The sequence below is a fragment of the Corythoichthys intestinalis genome, chromosome 6 (assembly GCF_030265065.1).
Source record: "Corythoichthys intestinalis isolate RoL2023-P3 chromosome 6, ASM3026506v1, whole genome shotgun sequence".
NCBI classification, from domain to species: Eukaryota; Metazoa; Chordata; class Actinopteri; order Syngnathiformes; family Syngnathidae; genus Corythoichthys; species Corythoichthys intestinalis.
In genome coordinates, this window is record NC_080400.1 from 295,461 (window position 1) to 310,525 (window position 15,065).

The 15,065-nt window shown below is 43.5% G+C and overlaps 1 protein-coding gene across 3 annotated transcripts in view; it reads right to left on the reverse strand.

Moving 5' to 3' along the window:
* Positions 1–15,065, reverse strand: part of abcf3 (ATP-binding cassette, sub-family F (GCN20), member 3) — a 20,853-nt gene continuing 5,788 nt past the window's right edge. For all 3 annotated transcript variants that reach the window (XM_057838400.1, XM_057838401.1, XM_057838399.1), the window contains exons 8-22: positions 13,340–13,606; positions 10,344–10,424; positions 10,221–10,280; positions 9,909–9,965; positions 9,808–9,830; positions 7,825–7,880; positions 7,540–7,740; positions 4,840–4,916; positions 4,728–4,772; positions 4,364–4,496; positions 4,205–4,293; positions 945–1,036; positions 747–879; positions 591–678; positions 1–272 (exon numbers count right to left, since the gene is read on the reverse strand). In XM_057838400.1, coding sequence (XP_057694383.1) covers positions 114–272; positions 591–678; positions 747–879; positions 945–1,036; positions 4,205–4,293; positions 4,364–4,496; positions 4,728–4,772; positions 4,840–4,916; positions 7,540–7,740; positions 7,825–7,880; positions 9,808–9,830; positions 9,909–9,965; positions 10,221–10,280; positions 10,344–10,424; positions 13,340–13,606 — 1,561 coding nt within the window. In that variant the 3' untranslated portion in view covers positions 1–113. The remainder of the gene's footprint in view (positions 273–590; positions 679–746; positions 880–944; positions 1,037–4,204; positions 4,294–4,363; positions 4,497–4,727; positions 4,773–4,839; positions 4,917–7,539; positions 7,741–7,824; positions 7,881–9,807; positions 9,831–9,908; positions 9,966–10,220; positions 10,281–10,343; positions 10,425–13,339; positions 13,607–15,065) is intronic.

The following is a 15,065-nucleotide window of genomic DNA, read 5'->3' on the forward strand; positions in this document are numbered from 1 at the left end:
TCACATGGTGTGCGTGCTTTATTTTGTTAGTAAATAGAACATCTGCGCGCTAAAATCAACGGGAAAAAAAAATCCCCCGAAAATGACATTAAATACAGCCAGGCGGTCCTTCCTCACAGGTAGCCCTCCTTCTTGAACTGCTCGCGGAGGGCGTCGCGGTACTGGTCGAAGCCGCCGTCCATGCGCCAAACTCGCCCGCCCTCGCACACCCACAGCTCTTTGCACACCAGCCGGATCAGACGCTCGTCGTGGGACACCAGGATCACGCCGCCCTGAATACATCAGGGTGGAGAACCGTTGATATGAAATGAACGGCCACAGACGTCCAAACCTGTACTGGTTAAGCTCGTGAAGTGGTGTGTGGCCAGGCCATGATTGCATTTTGACTCATGGGAGTATGTAGTCGTCTACTTATGGTATATTCTTTGTATGTTTTCCACAAAAAATGGGACATTTTCAAACTTCAGGCACGCCAAATATGAAATCACACCTTGAAAAAAACACGTTTCAAATTTGAACTCTGCAACAGACGGTACATCAATACGACCCGAGTGCATCGATTGAAAGAAAGAGGGCGGGGCGGGACTGACTTTGAACTTGTTGAGCGCGATGGCCAGCGCCTCGATGGTCTCCATGTCCAGGTGGTTGGTGGGCTCGTCCAGGATGTAAAAGTTGGGGCTGAAAGACGGCGAGGGAGAGCGGCGGTTTAGGTCGGCGGCTCCCCGTCGCGGCCGTTTCCTACGTACCGGGCCATGGTCATCTGGGCGAAGGCCACGCGACTCTTCTGGCCTCCCGATAGGCTGGCCACGGGCCTGGTGGCCAGCTCCCCCGTGATGCCGTAACCCCCCAGTTGGTGGCGGTACTCCTCCTCCGTCCGACCTAGCGCCCGCCAACCGAAGAGTCAATGGCGCGCGCGCCGCTCGGGGACCCGCGCGCCGACCTACCGGGGAACTTGTTGAGCAGCAGCTCCACCGAGCAAACGTTGAGGTCCAGCTGGTCCACGTGATGTTGGCTGAAGTAGCCGATCTTCAGATTCCTGAGGACGTAACAAAATTAGACCGTTTTCCATGAATTTGCTGAATGACACAGTAACGCCATCGCAGGATTTGAGTCCCACCCACTATTGTAGTAGTACCAAGTGGAACTTTGTCTTGGAATTCGCAATGTGTACATGTATGTATTATTTATTTCTAAAGGAAAATAACTGACAAATGAGCCTTTGCCCTAGAATTCTCAACGTCCACTTGATGGCGCCATACAGCAAAATGAAGCTTTGAACCAGAGGTTGGTAGTAACAACGCATTTTACATGTATTCCATTTCCCTTACTTGAATCACTTTTTGAGAAAAATGTACTTCTAAGAGAAGTTTTACCGAGATATATTTTTTCCTATTACTTGAGTAGGTTTGTGAAGAAAAAACACTACTCTTACTCCGCTACTTTGGGCTACACCTACACATGAGTCGTTACATTTGTCCTCTTTATTCTTCATGTTACATTTATTATTTTTATTGCCAGCGATGCTAAGAGTAGAGACGTGCCTGGTGTATTACCGTGTTAGCTCTACCGATTTTACCAATGAGACGTCGCAACAATAATCACATGATTCCATTATACCAATCAGACGCAAACTTGCCGTTCTATCTTCACGCCAGCCCGTTCAATAATGTGGTGTCTTTAAAGCACCGGAAAAAAATGAAGTATTTGATATACAGTAGCGCGCTGCCCTCAACATGATTCGAAAGTGTAGATTTTAACCTCTCTCCCAGTTTGTATTTGACACCGAATGAGCACCGAAAACCGAAGATATGATCCTTTTAATTTCAAATTAGTAATTATGAAGGAACTCCTCACTATTCAAACTCAGAACTATTTTTCTCCACCAGAGGGCAGTCATGCTCTTTGGACGAATAATGCTTTTTTTTCTCCTGTTGGAATTCTTTTTGACACCCTCCCCCCCCCTTTGTCTTCATGTGGTTATGTAATGGGCTATTGTACAGTATCATTATAACAATAAATAATTCATATACGTATATATTAGCGGCGTGGCCCCCCCCCCCCAAAGAAATTGTTAGTAGAGCTGTCAAAATTATTGCGTAATTGCGTAAACGGGCGGTAATTTTTTAAAAAATTACGTTAAAATATTTGACGCAATTAACGCACATGTCCTGCTCAAACAGATTAAAATGACAGAACAGTGTCATGTCCACTTGTTACTTGTGTTTTTTTGTCTCCCTCTGCTGGCGCTTTAGTGTGACTGGCATTGTGTAATTACTGACATCAACAATGGCGATCTACTAGTTTATTTTTTGATTGAAAATTTTACAAATTTTATTAAAACGAAAACATTTAGAGGGGTTTTAATATAAAATTTCTATAACTTGTACTAACATTTATCTTTTAAGAACTACAAGTCTTTCTATTCATGGATCACTTTAACAATGTTAATGCCATCTTGTTGATTTATTGTTATAATAAACAAATACAGTACTTATGTACAGTATGTGGAATGTATATACCCATCTTGTGTCTTATCTTTCCATTCCAACAATAATTTACAGAAAAATATGGCATATTTTATAGACGGTTTGAATTGCGATTAATTACGATGAATTTTTTTTTTAAGCTGTGATTAACTCGATTCAAAATTTTAATCGTTTGACAGCCCTAATTATTAGATGCATCGAAATTCGACACGTGACGATTCGATGACGATTCATAAATGTTCCAAATCAAAGATTTTCCCAAATAACTTTATGACAGCCGCTCGTAGCGGAAGGAAATTCAAGACGCGTCTGCCGCCCGGACACCTTTAACGGACGCGCGCACAACGTTACGATGGATGCTGCCGGTCACTGAGCGAGAGATTTGCTCATGTTCGAAAGACTTTGGGGAAAAAAAAAAAAATTGTGTATGAGACAGACAGGGACCCGGCGCTCGCGCGTCTGTGCTCAAATTATTTTTAGAGCAAGAGGGAAGAGAGATAGTTCGTTACTCCTTGCCTTTCAGTTGTCCGGCAGTAGGTTCAAGTCGTGTTCATTGGAAAATGTCCCTAATGTGTTGCCAAGTCCCGTTTGAGTGTATAAGAGCTGAGTACACTAACCCTCTTGTACTGCTTAGCTTTTATTGTTGTTTTTGAGATGTTACCAGTTAGCGCTGAGTGCTATGATAGTTAGCGACTTCGCGAACATGTATTTCCATGTCAATTCGTGTGTTGTTTGCTGGTGTACAAAAGTTACTCCAGATGCAGAACTTTTAAAACCAGGATTAAGTACAGCGGTAACACTACAAAATAGTACAGAAATCTATGAAAATAAAGTATATTGCTTTAAAGAAGCCTTATTTCAAAAGACACTTTGTTTTCAGAAAATGTGGAATTCATTCCACTAGTGTAAATTTTATTGTATTGTTGAGAAATTAAGTTGAGTTTTTGCACCTTCAAGTGGAAAAGAGCATCTCAAGGTCAGCTGAGTGTTGTATAGGCATGTTGACAAATAAGTACTGCCTTTAAAATGGTTAATGTTTCTGCACTTTCAGCTTTTTATTGTATGGGCATGTTTCGATCGTTTCTGTTGAATCATTAGGATATTTTAAATAAAGAATGGACATAAATTTGTTTGGCTACTTTATTAATTAGGAATGTACGATGCATCGATAATCGTGATCATCGTCAACACCGTGATCATCGTTCAATAATCGAATCGAGAGGTGCCTAAGATGGCACACTCCTAATATATATGTATATATAACTTTGTGTTGAGAATAAAAATACCATTGTTTAAAAAAAAAAAAAAAAAAAAAAATCAAAATATAAGCAGTTACTCACAATGTTACTCATTACTTGTGAATTCTTTTCACCAAATACTTTTTTACTTGTACTCGAGAACATTTTTTTGGATGAATACTTTTACTTGAGTAATATTTTGAAGTTACGCTACACTTACTCGAGTCCATTACATTCATAGCGTTTGGAGGACGGTGCCCATTCTCTGACTGCATGACACAACAACAAAATTATTTTTTAAATCGTTACTAAAAGTAGTTACTTTTCATCATTGAATAACTAGTAAGAGTACTCTTTAAATTTTAACATTGGAAGGATATCCATGTGTCAACGGCGAGTTTTTAGTCCAAAATCACGGGAATTTTGAGAGTTTGAAAGGAGCCGACGCTCGGACATCAAGTGTGAAAAAGCACGGCTCACCTGTGCGCTTGTCGAACTCCGCTAACGGGCGTCAGCTCGCCCATCAGGAGCTTGAGGACCGTACTCTTGCCGGCGCCATTCTGACCCACCTGTTGAAAACGCACACGCGACGTTTGCTCGGGATCGGACGGAGAGACGCGGCCGTCCGGCCGGCCGTACCATGCAGACGCGAGACTCCAGGTCGGCCGACAGGTTGAGTCCGGAGAAGAGGCGCTGCTCCGGCGTGTAATAGAACTCCACCTCGTCCAGCTGCAAGATGGGGGGAGACAACTTCTCAAAGTTGTCCGGAAACCTCAAAAGCAAATAGTATCCAGACTGAAATATTTGATCCGGATACCAAAGCGTCATTACTTTCTGTTTTTGGTGATTTTGGCGACGCCGGTGGACAAATACGGTAGCGCTTTGCCTCACGGCAGCCCGCTTTATAATTTCGTTGTCCAATGGTATAACAAAGTCATTCGTTCAACATTTAACAAAGTTATTTTTTCATTTTATTAACGTAGAACGGCTCCGTCGGGTATACCTTAAAGTGACCTCTGCTTCTTTCTCGATGGGCTTGAGCTCAGGCCTGCGCGGAAACGGCAGCGTCAGGTCGGTTCGGTTCGGAGGACGGCGCAGGACTCGCGAACACTTACAGTTTTTCCAGCACTTTGAGTTTGCTCTGCACTTGAGCAGCTCTGTTGGCGTTGTAGCGAAACCTGTCGATAAACACCTGAAACGCACAGCCGTTCGCCACGTTAGCGCACGCCAAGTTGCGTTGATGAATCAAGATTTATTTTTGCCACGAGTACACTCATCGGCTCATGGAGGTTTTTAACGCTTGCAGAATGAAGTGGGTCGGTCACTCTCTGTAGAGTTTCAGTCATTTCCAGTACATTTTGGGGCAACTACTCCTTAGCTGATTGGCTTCCACTGACAGAACTCGACATGTGCCGGTTATCGGTGTCAAGGTTTACCGTGGAATGAAAACGTCACGGTTTCAAAAGCACTCCATTTTTCCCAGGAGGAGGAAGGACAGCCGACATGCTTGCGGTGGGTGGTTGACAGGGGAAGCAACACCTACGACATGATTTCATATTTACGTGACCGTCATCCGTCACTTTACACAAAATTTAACGCGATGAAGGGAATAGTATTGTTTGTCGTATTTACTTTTTGTATTACTCTAACACACCCAATATAAAATAAATAGCACTTACACCATAGTTTAAGGAAAACAAGCAGAATATAGGGCATAAGAGATATATGATGCCTTCTTATAACGGAAGCTCAACGTGTGCGTCATAGAACTGACTGAGCAAGATTGACGCTGACATCTACAAGCCCACGTCTCTACCGCCACCTCCCGCACAGTCCAGAACAAACGGCAGGACGTCCTGCCCCAACACAAGGAACACCCGATATACAACTGATAACAGGACTGACAAGACTCCAAGAGCCCCTTTGACGCAGAGGTGGCAAAATCCATAGCCCTCGTTGCCCTGACAATAGAGGAGTTCCAAAAAATCGATTATTACATGCATCGCGATTCGACACGTGACGATTCGATTACGATTCATAAAGGTTAAAAAACGATTATTTTCACTCCTAACAACGCTCGTAGCGAAACGAAATTCAAGACACGTCTGCGGCCCGGACACCGTTAACGGACGCACACACAACGTTATGATGGATGCTCCCAGTTACTGGACAGGACCAGAAGCCGGTCGCGCTTTTGTGCGCATTTTTAGAGCGAGAGGGGAAGAGAGATAGTTCTTTGCTCGTTGCTCCTTGCCTTTCAGATGACCAGCTGTAGTTTTAAGGCATTTCAATTAAAAAAAATATCCTGAGTGTGTTGCTAAGACCCGTGTGCATCTATAAGAGGTGAGTACAAGAACCCTCTTGTACTGTTTAGCCTTTATTGTTGTTGTTTTTGAGATGTTAATAGTTAGCGCCGAGCGCTAAGCTAATGAGCTAATTCGCTAACGTGTATTTCATATGCAGAACTTGTAAAACCATGATAAAGTACAGTGGTAACACTACAAACATGCGAAATAGAAAGAGAAGAAAGTGCGCGCGCTGTAATGAGTGTGAGTGTAGCAGTGTCAAGACCAGTTGAGATTTCCACCTGTTACTCCAAGAGGTAACACTGTGAAAACAAAGTATATTGGTTAAAAGAAGTCTTATTTCTAAAGACACTTTGTTTGTGTCCAGAAAATGTCAAATTCATTCCACCAGTGTAAATTTCATTGCATTGTTGAGAGAAATGAGTACTCCCTTTAAAATAGTTAAGCATTTTGCACTTTCTTGTAAAACGAAATAAATAAAAAAGCAGCTTAAGGGCAGCTTTTTGTTGTATGGGCATTATTCCATCTTTCCTGTTGAATCATAAGGATATTTTAAATAAATAATGGACATAAATTTGCTTGGCTGCTTTAGTAATCAGTGCTGCACGATGCATCGATAATCGTGATAACCGCGATCACAGACGATATCGCGATAATCGATTAAAAATCGAATCGTGGCGTCCTGAATCGTAATCGAATCGAATCGTGGGGTGCCTAAGATGGCACACCCCTACCTGACAACAGTAACTCCCAAATCCTCCTGTCCAATCCGCAAACAGACAATAATCCAAAACAACGGCCAAACACAACCTTCTTCCTGGCCACGGCCCGCCGCCCGAGAGCCTTCAAAAGACTGAATGCTTAACTAATCGTTGTAATTTTTCTCAGGAACCTTGTGTTGACTTGTGATATGGTGACCTTGGATCCTCACCTGGGTCTCTCTGTGCTGTATGATCGCTGTCGACCTGAATAAATTGTCAACTTATGCTTAGAAGCTTTCTTCCAGCTTTGAAAATGGAGTCAGTACAAGAGGTTAAGACTAGAGTGAACGTGCAGAGTTTGGCCTTTTGGCCGGGTCTCGCCGGCCTGGGTCACTGGAGCTGCGCCAGCGCGGGCCCGGCGGTTCGGCTGCCTAGATTCTGGCAATCTGGCTAATAGGGTCAGATTCCTTCAGAAGTCACCCGCAAATGCTACAAAAATCAACAGGTAACGACCTAAAATGTCTATCAACCTGGAAATGACCCAAATTCATCAGACGGTAACCTGGAAATGCCACAAAATCAACAGGAACTGACCCCTTATTGTACAGGAAGTGAAGTGTAGATACCCTAAAATAAACAAGAAAGGGACCCAAAATGAACTCATTGCCTGCCTTTAACAACGACAGACAGCCTACTCATTGAAAGTGGGAGGACCGGCTCGCGATTCGCCCCTCCCAGTCCAAACGGATCGGACGCCCGGCGCCGTCCGCGGCAGCCGACGAGTTTGCGAAGAAGCGAGCGGCCTTACCTGTATATGTTGCCTGTACTGCAGCTGAGCGTCGTACTCTCGCTGTTGGTTCTTGAGTCGATCTTCTTTGGTTTTGACAAAGTTCTCGTAGTCGCCCCGGTAAGTGTCCAACCGGTGCGAGTGCAGGTGCACGATGTCCGTCACCACCGCGTTCAGGAAGTTGCGGTCGTGCGACACCACCAAGATGGTGGACTGCCACGTCTGGGAAAAGACAGAGGGAGGGAGGAGGCGTCAGCTCCGCGCGGACGCTAGCCCTCGCCGGCCGACCGTGACGGCGGCTAAAACCTGCAAGTAGTTCTCCAGCCACAGGATGGCGCTGACGTCCAACATGTTAGTGGGCTCTGCAAACAAGCCGGTACGTAAAACCAGTTCACCGTAGAGCCGCCACCGTCAATATCATCGCTAACTATTGTCCGTTTACACGTGTTGCGCCTGGTTTTTGTTTGAATGTCGAAAATACACCATGTTGCTAGTATTTATTAATGTTGCATCGATACCATTTCGTGGCTCCAGATAACACTGTGATACCCAACTGTGTGGTATAAGCCTATGCTTTTTTTCCATTGGAAAAAAAGAAAAAGGTTTTTTTAATCCCAAATGACAGCATACTCACATTAGAACATCTTGCACCGTCAATGGCAGTAAATAGCAGATGCTTCAAATGGATTGGCCGCTATTGGGGAAAGGCCCAGCAACGTCTAATAGCGATATACCTATGCAAGCACTCAAATTGCCTCGGAAACAGGAAGTGGCCCGGAAATGCCCTAAAATTAGCAAGAAGTGAGCATAAATCAAGAGGAAGTGACCTGTGTATGCCCTAAAATTAACAAATTGTCTGCCATAAACTCATTGAAATTGACAGCAGAAGATTACTGGATGCCAAACAACAAGGGCTCTTTACAGACGCGCGCCTAGCTGGCGGCTAGAGCTGGGAATCTTTGGGCACCTAACGATTCGATTACGATTACGATTCAGATGGTCCGATTCGATTCTAAAACGATTATTGATGCACCCCCACCTTTTTTTTTATAATATTTTGTACATTTGTTCCAAAATTGTTCAAAAATACTCTCAGGCTAAACCAAACTACTATTTCAGTATCAAGTTAACATATAGCAGTAAACAAATATACAAAAATAACAGTAAATAAAAAAACTCCAGTCCCCATTCTGTATCAGCAGCTTTAAACTACATTCAATTAATTTAATGTTGTGAATCAACCGTTAAAGTTGTTAAAATTGCTCCCGTTAATCCATAATTTCCCTTTTGTCAACTTTCGACATGTGAAAGTTTTAAAACTATTTTAAAGATAGATTCAAGTCAATATTTTACCGATTTAGGAGTATTTTAGATAAAAAGTTAATTAGGTTTGCTTGGAAGGTTCGCTACAACAGCCTTGCAGAGAAGTGTACTGCTTTAAGATGGCGGCCGTTTACTACGTCTGCATCTAGCTTTTTGTAGATGTGCTGCAAACGCTACCGCTACCGTAGTGCATCTAGTCTTATATAAATGATATCTACCGTAACATTATGTGGATGACGTACTTTTGTCGCAGCTTCAGGTATGTTGTTGTGTTTTTTTTATCTCGTGGCATGAGTTGAGCTAGAGCCGTGAGTTGAGCATTGGCATTACCCGAGGGGCCGGGTACTGAGAAGCATGATGTTTAGGTACTCTCGCTCCGTTGCTCATTGACCGCGCGGCGCGCTGAGCGTGTCGTACTTCCGCTTTACTTGGCATATTTCAATAATCGGAATTTGGATGTTTGTGAATCGTTCTCGAATCTTCCACGGCCGAATCGCGAATAATCTAAGAATCGGAAATTTTGCACACCTCTACTGGCGGCCGTCTCGGATTGGTCAAAAGGCAGTTGGAAACCAAGAGTACATATTGAGCGGTGTCGGCACATTATTTTTAGAGATGTGACTGAAAATAGCAAAAAATGTACTATCGGTTTTCGGTTATGAAGATCGAAAGTTTACCACTGAATAGTGTGAAGAATCTTCGTCCTTTAGTGACGACTTTATCAAAACACGGCGAGAAGAAAGCCGCAGACACGTTGGCTGCGAGCCAGTAATGTTTGCGAGATAGCGATAGTTGTCAGCGCCGAATTTTCGGTCACGTCTCTAATTATTTTTGTGCCGTATCTATACAACACTAGCGTTTATGTATGCTAACTCTTTTGGTTTCCCTACTAGCGTGAAGCCAAATCTTTCTCCCGTCTGACTACGCAACAAGGGTCCGTAGTAGAGCAGAGGTCAGGCGACTCACCGTCGAGTAGCAGCAAGTCAGGCCTGAGGACGGAGACGCGAGAGCGGCGACGTCAGCCCATTGCCACGCGCGGCCATCAAAGAGCGTGTGTTTTCACTCACCGGGCGAAGAGCGCTCTGGCTAACGCTAACCTCATCCTCCAACCGCCGGAAAACTCTCTACGCACACAAACACACAAACTTCAGTCTTTGGGCGGGCTGGAACAAAAAAATAGTACTATGGCCATGATTTCAAGTGGAGGTGGAAATTGGAAACAAAAAACGTTTTACCGTTTCTGTTCTGCTTTTTTTGAATGAAAAATGAATAGTTTTCCCTCTTTTATTGAAAAGTTTTTCGGTCCAAAATGATCAAAATAGATGTCGATTCAATCAGTTATAAATGAATGATTGACGTTTGCGCATACGTGAACTCACTTGGTGGGCTGCTGCTGCATTTTGGGAGAAAATCCAAGACCGGCCAGGATAATAGAAGCTCTGATCGAATGACAAACATGCGTCATTCAAAGGACGGAGGCGCCCCATCACGTCCGCACTTACCGAGCGGGGGCCTTGTCGGCCTCGATCTCTTCCAGTTTGCTGTAAATTTCCGACAGGCGAACGCTCTCCACTCCTTCCGCTCTGAAAAAGACGAGGGAGAGCGTCACGAGCGTCTCAAACGGACCCTTGATGATAATGAATCCGTGAAAATCAACAGGAAGTGACTCGTATGCACCATACAGATAACAAGGAAGTGACCCAAAACAAACAGCAAGTGACCAGGAAATGCCCCACTACCAAAATAAAATGACCGATGAACAGGAAGTGACCTGGAAATTCTCCAAAATCAAGAGCAAGTGACTTGTATCATTGTATACACCCTAAAGCTAACATGAAGTGACCCAAAACGAACTGCAAGTGACCAGGAAATGCCCCACGACCAAAGTAAAATAGCCGATGAACAGGACGTGAGCCAGAAATGCTCATAAATGAAGGAATCTGACCGGGAGTTACTGTTGTCAGGGCAACGAGGGTTGTGGATTTGCCACCTCAGCGTCAAAGGGGCTTTTGAAGTCTTGTCAGTCGTGTTATCAGATAGATATCGGGCGTTTTCCGGTGTTCCTAGTGTTGGGACGGGACGTCCCGCCATTTGTTCTGGACTGTCCGGGAGAACTGATTGCGAGAGTTGGTAGTGCAGACGTGAGCTTGTAGATGTCAGCGTCAATGTTGCTCAGTCAGTTGCATGAGGCGCACGTTGGGCTTCCATGATAAGAAGGCGACTTGTATTTCTTATGCTTGTTTTCCTTAAAGTATGGTATAAGTGCCATTTATTTTATATTCAGTGTGTTAAGAGTAATACAAACAGTCGATCGGTAAATAGAGGAAGGATACTATTCCCCGATTGATTATATTAAGCGTGTTAGAATAATGCAAACAGACGGTTACTACGAGAAATGGTACTATCTCCATCATTCCCCCTCAACGATCCCCGACAGCGAGTGACTTGTATGCACCTGAAAGCTAACAATGAGGTGACCCAAAATGAAGAGAAAGTGACCAGGAAATGGCCCACCACCAAAATGAAATGACTCCTGAACAGGAAGTGACCTGGAATTGCTAAAAAATCAACAGCGAGCGACCTGTTAGTAGCGTAAAATGGACCAGGAAGTGACCCAAAACAAACAGGGAGTGACCAGGAAATGCCCCACAACCAAAATAAAATGATTGATGAACAGGAAATGACCTGGAAATGTTCCAAAATCAAGAGCGAGTGACTTGTATGTACTCTAAAGCTACCGTGATTTTTGCACTTTAAGGCACACCTGACTATAAGCCGCCGCCCACCAAATTTGGCACCAAAACGGCATTTGTTCATAGATAGGCCACAATGGACTATAAGCCGCAGCTGTCCTCACTGTATTATGGGATATTTACACCAAAAGATATTAACTGGTAACACTTTATTTGACAGCGGCATCATACCACTGTCATAAGACCAAATGAACCACTATGAAGCTTTGAACCAATTGGCTTCAAGAAGCTTCATTTGGCAATTACTGCTCCCTTGGGGGAGACTGTCAACCTCTGCTGCCACCTGCCGTCAACACTTTTGTCATCCAACATGCCTCCTGGCATGCATTGCGGCACTATAGATGTAAATAATGAAGCGAATAGTATCTTTTCTCGTATTGACTGTTTGTATTACTCTAAAACACCTAATATTAAAGAGCAATTATATCATAGTTTAAGGAAAACAAGCAGAATATACAGTATTTGACATAGGGCATAAGAGATACATGACGCCTTCGTATCACGGAAGCCCAACGGTTGCGTCATGCAACTGACTGAGCAAGACTGCTCTGACGAGGCAAGACACCTACAAGCCCACATCTGGACCATCAACTCCCGCAATCAGTTCTTCCGGACAGTCCAGAACAGATGGCGGGACATCTTGTCTTGACAAGGAAAAGCCGATAAGGAGGAACCCGCGACCATGAAGTAAACTCTCAGCACTCACGTTGTGCTGAGGTGACAAAATCCACAACCCTCGTTGCCCCGACAACAGTAGCTCCCGAATACTCCTGTCCGATTCACAAACAGATAATAATCCTAAACAACGCCGAAACACACCCTGCTTCTGCCAACAGCCCGCCCCGCGAGAGCCTTCAAAAAGACTGAATGTTTGACTAATTGTGGTCATTTTTCTGGGGAACATTTTGTTAACTTGTGATATCCTGAGTCTCCTCCTCTGTTTCTGTTTGGCCTTGCCGTTTGATCGCTGTCGACCTAAATAAATTGTCAACTTGTGCTTCGAAGGCTTTGTCCAGCTTTCAAAATGGAGTCAGTACAAGGGGTTAAGACTAAGATGAACGCGCGGCGTTTGGCCTTTTGGCCGGGTCGTCGGGACTCGCCGGCCCGGGTCGTTGGTTCGGCTGGCGTGATTCCGGCGATCTGGCTTAAAGTTTCAGTTTCCTTCAATAATAATCAAAATTCATGTTCTGTGCCGATTATTTCTTCAGTTACTGTTCCAGTTGTTTCATTAATTGCTAGTTATGGTATTTTGGTAACACATTTGACAGTAGCGCCATAAGATTGTCATAAGACTATCATAATTATGACATGACACTGCCATGAGCATTAATGAAGGCTTATGACATATGTTATTTTGTGTCATTTGGCAAATAATCTCACTTTTGAATGGACGTATAAGACCTGAGCTGGACATAAATGGAGTTAGTGACATAACTTGCCGGATGACTCTTAATGACAAGATATTATTGTTATTATATTATTATAAATATATTATTATATAATGTATAATTGATATTTATTATATAATTTTACATTTATATTTCATTTCATTTTTTTTAAACCCTAAAAAAATGAAGTAGCAATATAGTCCGAAAATAACGGTAATAAGGAAGTGACCCAAAATGAACAGGAAGTGACTAGGAAATGCCTCCCTATCAACAGGAAATGACCGATGAACAGGAAGTGACCCGGAAATCAACCAAATTGTTCAAGCCAGGGAGAAAAAGTGCCAAAATGCGACTCACGTTCCGTTGGCGACGCGGGCGTTGAGGAGTCCTTCTTCTCGGAGGAGCCCCTCCCTGAGCGTGTCGCTCTCCAGGACGCTCTGCAGCGCCGTGGTGTCGTCGCCCGCCACCTCCTGCTCCACGTGGAGGATGGAGATGTGCGGCGGGACGCGTAGACTGCGGCTGGCCAACATCTTAAGCAGCGTGGTCTTGCCCAAACCGTTGCGGCCGATCAGACCGTAGCGCCGCCCCGACGCCAGCGACAGCTCGGCGCCCTGGAGAAGACATCTGCCGCCGCGAACCGCCGCGTTAGCTCACGTTTGTCCGTCGACCGGTACGGGATTTATTTGAAAACATTCAGCCTATGTCTAAAGTTGTTTTCTTGAACCGATCCTTCTTTTTAAAAGCATGTTTCACATCAAAGACAATGAAAACACTCATGTTCCATTTTTCTTCTGCTACTTCCTTTTCACATATGCCACTAGGGGGTGCGAAATCACAATTAAAGGTGCTATGAAATGGTGAGCTGCATGTAAAAAAATGCAAATGAATGCACTTGTGTAGAAATCGAATTTGGCACTCAAATTTGGCATTTTTGCATCAGGGAACGCCCACGATTTCCGGCCAAATCATGATCATGATGTCTAAGTTTTTGGTGCCGCGTTAGCTCGTTAGCTAGCTAATATATGTTGACAGGATGGAGGAAATCTCACACGACAACTAGAGGATTGAAAACCTATGAATAGCATCCTAGCAGAATTCTGCAGCTCGTTCTGGGTGTGACATAATCTTTTGTTGGGAGAGTTTTTTGTGGGCGAGGCTAAGGCAGCTGAGAAAGGAAGACTCATTTTTGGATGCTTTTGTGTCCAAAATATGATCTGCTAGCATTTTCAAGTCTGTATTTCACAGCAACTTTAACAAAGATCATCAACCAAAGAGTGAACATAGCAGTTATCCAAATCTATCAGCTGATATTGGCCAATCTTGAAAAAAAAAAATAAATAAAAAAAAATTCATATAACGGCCCAATAGATCTCGCCTGGCCAAAGACTTTTAAAAGAAAGATCATCACCCAAACAGTGAACATAAGCTATCCTATTATATCGGCTATATATAAATATACAGTGGTAGCTCAAGAAACGAAATAAATCTGTTCCGTCATTTTTTTTTTAGTATAATGAATAGCATGGTACATGTAAATGGCCTAATTCATTCTAAGCTCAACTAAAAACATCATTTGCTGTCATGTCCTCTGATGGCCCGTCTTTATCTGCAATGCTTTGTCGCCTTCCTAGTGACACTTAATCGTCACTAGTTTGTCAGGTTCCAGCTTCTACAAACGTTATCACATGACTAATGGAGCTCGTAACAAACACGAAGTGCTAAAAGAGGAGCTAACTTAAGCAGCTACCGCACGCTGTTTGTGTCTTGTAGGTTATATATACAGTGGTACCTCTACATAGTAAGTTAATTCGTTCCAGGTCCTTGTTTGTAAGTCGAAATGATTTTATGTCGAGCAGGACTTTCCCATAGGAATACATTATAATTCCATGAATTCGTTCCACAGCCCAAAAACCTACACTAAATCCTTCAAAAATACTGCTGGTACTATTAGAAATGGCAATAACACATAGAAAAACATACATAAAAATCAGCATAATATAATAATAATAATAATAATAACAATAATTCCTGTAATAATGTAACAAATCAGGTTGTAATGTGGCGGACGTTTTCTGCTTGCTGT